At 47.7% G+C, this 6,000-nt stretch overlaps 1 protein-coding gene across 4 annotated transcripts in view; it reads left to right on the plus strand.

Moving 5' to 3' along the window:
• sytl2a (synaptotagmin-like 2a) overlaps positions 1-3,196 on the plus strand; it is a 42,539-nt gene extending 39,343 nt beyond the window's left edge. For 3 of the 4 annotated variants that reach the window (XM_056284727.1, XM_056284728.1, XM_056284729.1), the window contains 7 exons: positions 400-569; positions 1,009-1,111; positions 1,204-1,365; positions 1,454-1,550; positions 1,645-1,750; positions 2,466-2,671; positions 2,846-3,196. In XM_056284727.1, coding sequence (XP_056140702.1) covers positions 400-569; positions 1,009-1,111; positions 1,204-1,365; positions 1,454-1,550; positions 1,645-1,750; positions 2,466-2,671; positions 2,846-2,994 — 993 coding nt within the window. In that variant the 3' untranslated portion in view covers positions 2,995-3,196. Of the gene's footprint in view, positions 1-399; positions 570-1,008; positions 1,112-1,203; positions 1,366-1,453; positions 1,551-1,644; positions 1,751-2,465; positions 2,672-2,845 lie in introns of those variants that run through there. The other variant, XM_056284730.1, reaches the window with a different exon arrangement.
• The last annotated feature ends 2,804 nt before the right edge of the window (positions 3,197-6,000 follow it).

Genomic DNA, 6,000 nt, shown 5'->3' on the forward strand with positions numbered 1-6,000 from the left:
ACGGACACAATTTACTGTGTGTGTGGGTGGGAAGCCGGATGTGGGTATGTGTCCTGGTCGTTGCACTAGCGCCTCCTCTGGTCGGTCGGGGCGTCTGTTCAGGGGGGAGGGGGAACTGGGGGGGGGAATAGCGTGACCCTCCCACGTGCTACGTCCCCCTGGTGAAACTCCTCACTGTCAGGTGAAAAGAAGCGGCTGGTGACTCCACATGTATTGGAGGAGGCATGTGGTAGTCTGCAGCCCTCCCCGGATCAGCAGAGGGGGTGGAGCAGAGACCGGGACGGCTTGGAAGAGCGGGGTGATTGGACGGGCACAATTGGGGGGGGGCATAGTCATAACCAAGCTATTTATTATAATATCACTAATAATGTTTTTTTGTTTGTTTGTTTTAATGTAAAGATCAGCGGTAGTATGGGCAGCCTTTACCCCGTCGACGTTGGTGACGTTGAAGTCCAGGGCACCATCCAGTTTGCTGTGAACTATGTCCAAAAAGTGGGAGAGTTCCACATCTTCGTGGTCCACTGCCATGACCTGGCCGTGGCCGAGCCCAAGAAGAGCCGCTCTGATCCGTAGGTGCTCAATACGTAGGCCTGAAGGGGTACTGGCAGACGAAACACTTACGCTGCACTGGGCAAAGAGATAGCAGCGATATGTACGGCAGGTTTCCCTCATACTCTTAAAAATCTCTTTCGGAACCGACCAAGACCCAACTCACTGAAGGGCCCTGCATTAATATATGCAAATATCAAGCAGTATCAGAGTTGTACTTACTAATCGTGAAGTATAGAGAGAGTTCTCTATGCACGGACCCTCTAAAGCGGCCACCCTGAAGATTTGCATGCAGACAGGTGTCCCTTTTCGGTCATTTCTATCACTGGCACGATGAAGACAGCAGCTTATATCCAAATATTGTAGAATACAAATAAGATGCGATTCAGTTGTAGCAGTAGTAACCCCATCCTAAACGTTTTGCTTTGGTTGTGAATGTAATTTTGAATTAATCTTTAGGTATGTAAAATGTTATCTTCTTCCTGACATAACAAAGATGGGAAAGAGGAAGACCAGTGTTAAAAAGAAGACACTGAATCCCACCTACAATGAAATTCTTCAGGTAAAGATTCCACATGAAACACCAGTTAAACTTCTTCTTCCACGTCTATCTCATTACCGCCTTTTAATGCCCCCATTTGCCCTGTTTTGTAGTTCAAAGTCACAATGGAGGTGTTGAGAACACAAAAGCTCAACGTCTCGGTGTGGCACAATGACACATTCGGGCGGAATACCTTCCTTGGAGAGGTGGATGTGGATTTGTCACGATGGGACTTCAGCAACACAGAGATGAATGTGTACACCTTAAAAGCCAGGGTAATGACCCCGCATTCCCACACGAGCGCCTGTGTATGTGCCCTAAGGGTTTGCTGAGACATCTCGCTACCTTTCACCGTTCCCATAGGTCTCGTCACAGCTCGGAACGACCTCGCTCTCCCCGGCAACGGACAAGAGAGGCCTGATGAGAGTAGCGCTGCGGTTTTTACCACAGATATCCCAGAGTAAGCCTGCATCCTCTCCATTTCGCTGACCGTTCTCCTTCATGTGGTATTATGGTGATTAACACGATCATTCAATGTGATATGACATCCGTAGGTAAGAAAACATCCAAGATGGAGACCGGTGAGGTGCAGATCTGGGTGAAAGACTGCAAGAACCTTCCACCGGTCAGAGGTGTCATTATTGACCCGTTTGTGAAATGGTTAGTCTCCCCTACTTCTGTACTACTGATAGTACCATACAGACCACAGTCTAATCATTTTAGATCGTTAAACTAGTGGCTTCCTCTTCTTCTTTTTTTTCTACCCCTTTTTCTCCCCAATTGTATCCGACCAATTCAATTACCCCACTCTCCCGAGCCGTCCCGGCCTCTGCTGCTGCACCCCCTCTGCTGATCCAGGAGGGCTGCAGACTACCACATGCCTCCTCCCATACACGTGGAGTCACCAGCTACTTCTTTTCACCTGACAGTGAGGAGTTTCACCAGAGGGACGTAGCGCGTGGGAGGATCACGCTATTCCCCCCACTTCCCCCTCCCCCCTTAACAGGCGCCCCCACTGACCAGAGGAGGCGCTAGTGCAGAGACCAGGACACATACCCACATCCGGCTTCCCACCCACAGACACAGTCAATTGTCTGTAGGGACGCCCGATCAAGCCGGCGGTAAGACAGGGATTCGAACCAGCGATCCCTGTGTTAGTAGGCAACGGAATAGACTGCCACGCTACCCAGACGCCCAAATTAATGGCAACTCTCTGGTAGCTTGATGTTCCCCCGCTTTTCGTAAAGACACTATGTGTAAGACACCGTGTTGTGTAAATGTTGAGGCCGTTTGACCAGAAGACCCGTGCAGGGGTTCGCGTTACGTCCCAGACCATGTAATTTCATTGTTTTCCTGTATGAAACCTCTGTTGCAGCACGGTACTTCCTGATACAAGCAGGAAAAGCCGACAGAAAACCCGAGTGGTGAAGAGGACCACCAACCCCATGTTCAACCACACCATGGTGTATGATGGCTTCCGACCAGAGGACCTCAAAGAGGCCTGTGTGGAGCTCACAGTATGGGATCACGACCGTCTGAATAATCACTATATTGGGGGCCTTAGGCTTGGCCTTGGAACAGGTAGGAGGCTGACACTTCACTGAGGGGTCATTATCCGTCTTGCTGTGATTGCATCCCCTCCACAAATGTTCCATGCATAAGTTCTTTTCCCCGTACATAAATACACACATGCAATCACCGCCTCATGGGCAGTCTGTAACCTGACAGTTATAACATCCGTCCTGATCTGTGCAGGTAAAAGTTATGGGGCAGAAGTGGCGTGGATGGACTCAACGACGAACGAGGCATATCTGTGGCAGAGGATGATGCAGAGTCATGGTGAATGGGTGGAGGATGTCTTACCTCTGAGAATGCTGGTGATGGCAAAAAGCATGTCAAAATGAGAGCGAGCAGCGTATACTGATAACTGTGCAGGCATTCTGTAGTTGTGAATGTTGATGCATCTGCAAACCACACAGTACAAAGTACAGATGAAGTGAGCTGGTCAGTTCTGTGCTGGGTTACGGATGATGACTGAGTTAGAAATTACTGCGATGTTTTCAGTGTCTTAATGATCCACATTTACTTGTCCATTCAGCTGCATCTCACAAAAAATTGTGCGATTCTGTTAAGTATTAAAAACATGACCAAATTTAGGACAAGTTGTTGTCCAACATACTTAAAAACAGTTTCATGCAGAAGGAAGACATCTTTAGTCTGTAAGCACTGATGATTTGTGTATAATTTTCTATTATCTAGTTATTATAGCAAACTATTTTGTCTTCGATAGACAAAAAAAACTTGTATTAATGATCTAAAGCGTAACATTGAGTTAGACAGAGGGATTACCATCATGTTAGGTTTCCTGTATGTTGCATGAGAACTATGAAGACCACCAAGGCTCACATGTGGTCTTTCCATATGTTCTGATCAACACAAGACAATCCAACTTTACCAACCTTCCAAACTGTACATACGCTAGTTTCACTGTCAGACCAAGACAGCTTTGTGTATTTCATGTTTTTAAACAAGCTTGGCTGGAGGGCTGCCTGTTGCTGTCAACCTACAATACCATGAGCCTGCCAGGGTGGCAAACAAGCAAAGGAACCCAATGGAAAGTGAACCTAGGAGACACATATTATTTGCTGTGTAGTTTTTAATAAAATGTTGACAGTGGTGAGGTGGGTGGTTGGAATGACAGATGGGTTCAAGGTGGAGGTGGGATTACATCAAGGATCGGCTCTGAGCCCTTTCTTGTTTGCAGTGGTGATGGACAGGTTGACGGACAAGATCGGGCAGGAGTCGATGATGATGGACGATGGTGTTCGCAGATGACATTGTGATCTGTAGTGAGAGTAGGGTGCAGGTGGAGGACAGCCTGGAGAGGTGGAGGTATGCACTGGAGAGAAGAGGAATGAAAGTCAGAAGGAGCAAGACAGAATACCTATGTGTAAATGAGAGGGAGGACAGTGGAATGGTGAGGATGCAAGGAGTGGAGGTGATGAAGGTGGATAAGTTTAAATACTTGGGGTCAACTGTCCAAAGTAATGGGGAGTGCAGGAGAGAGGTGAAGAAGAGAGTGCAGGCAGGGTGGAGTGGGTGGAGAAGAGTGTCAGGAGTGATTTGTGACAGAAAGTTACCAGCAAGAGTTGAAGGGAAGGTTTACAAGATGGTTGTGAGACCAGCTATGTTATATGGTTTGGAGATAGTGGCACTGATGAAAAGACAGGAGGTGGAGCTGGAGGTGGCAGAGATGAAGATGATAAGATTTTCATTGGGAGTGATGAAGAAGGACAGGATTAGGAACGAGTATATTAGAGGGACAGCTCAGGTTGGATGGTTTGGAGACAAAGCAAGAGAGGCAAGATGGAGATGGTTTGGACATGTGTGGAGGAGAGATGCTGGGTATACTGGGAGAAGGATGGTGAAGATGGAGCTGCCAGGGAAGAGGAGAAGAGGAAGTTTGGCCTTCCTCTTTGTGGTGAGGGAGGACATGCAGGTGAATGGCGTGACAGAGGAAGATGCAGAGGACAGGAAGAGATGGAAACGGATGATTCACTGTGGCGCCCCCTAATGGGAGCAGCCGAAAGCAGCAGTAGTAGTAGTAGTGGTGGTGGTAGTAGTAGTTTTTAATAAAAATTTCAGGGCACTGGTGGGGAATTTTAAGAACAATGCTACCAAGTAGTGAGAGGTTAAATAACTTCTTCCCTGAGTGAGAGAAGGATGGCTCATGTACTGATAGTGTGTTGTAGAAGAAACCAACACACCGGCGTGTGCCAGGTAACGAGGGTAACGAGGGGAGCCAGCCAAGGAAACTGGCAAAGAAAACTGGTCAGGGAGCCAAATGCCAGGGTAACATGACCTTTAGCGTGGCAAGCCACGTCTGTTTTAAAACCATCATTACATGTTTTTCTCTGCGATGCTAAGTTTGTGGGTGAATTATCAGAATTTAAAAACAGCAGTTTAGAAATAAAAAAAGAAAAAAAATCACTGAAATTGTTTTGTGTTTGATTCACTAAGGCTGCCTCTGATAAATTAAAGCAGATCCGGGACCTCCACCTTGAGGAGAAAAAGACCAGACCACCCACTTGCCAGTAGGTGATGGGGTTATATGGAATAGGGGGTCATCAGTTTTTGGATTTTCACCCCGTTTTTCTCCCCAATTGTACTTGGCCAATTACCCCACTCTTCTGCGGTCTCTGCTCCACCCCCTCTGCCGATCTGGGGCGGGCTGCAGACTACCACATGCCTCCTCCCATACATGTGGAGTCACCAGCCGCTTGTTTTCACCTGACAGTGAGGCGTTTCACCAGGGGGATGGAGTGTGTGGGAGGATCACACCCCCCCCCCCAGTTCCCCCTCCCCCCAAACAGGTGCCCTGACTGGCCAGAGGAGGTGCTAGTGTAGCGACCAGGACACATACCCACATCCGGCTTCCCACCCACAGACATGGCCAATTGTGTCTGTAGGGACGCCCGACCAAGCCGGAGGTTAACAGGGATTCGAACTGGTGATCCGCGTGTTGGTAGGCAACGGACTAGACCGCTATGCTACCCAGACGCCCTGCCTCTGATCAGACCACCTACTTTGCTATTAGGTGATGGGGTTATATGGAATAGGGGGTCGTCACAGTTTTCCATCATACAACATGAGTTGCACAGACATAATGGCAGTTCAAGCACTGTTACAAAGCAGTTTTATTTCTCAAATCAAAGTAAAATAAATTAAAATGGGTGGCTATAGGAGAAAGACTGCAGCAGCAAAGTAGTAGACACTCAACAAACTGTACAGGAAAATATCTTTGATCACATGCTTCAACAAGCTATTTGTATTGCAACCATTCAGCCCATTACACATACCAAACCATTCTGGTGCAAAATACAGTACAACACATGAGAGAGGTTCTTTAC

The sequence above is a fragment of the Lampris incognitus genome, chromosome 8, assembly GCF_029633865.1.
Source record: "Lampris incognitus isolate fLamInc1 chromosome 8, fLamInc1.hap2, whole genome shotgun sequence".
Classification (NCBI taxonomy): Eukaryota; Metazoa; Chordata; class Actinopteri; order Lampriformes; family Lampridae; genus Lampris; species Lampris incognitus.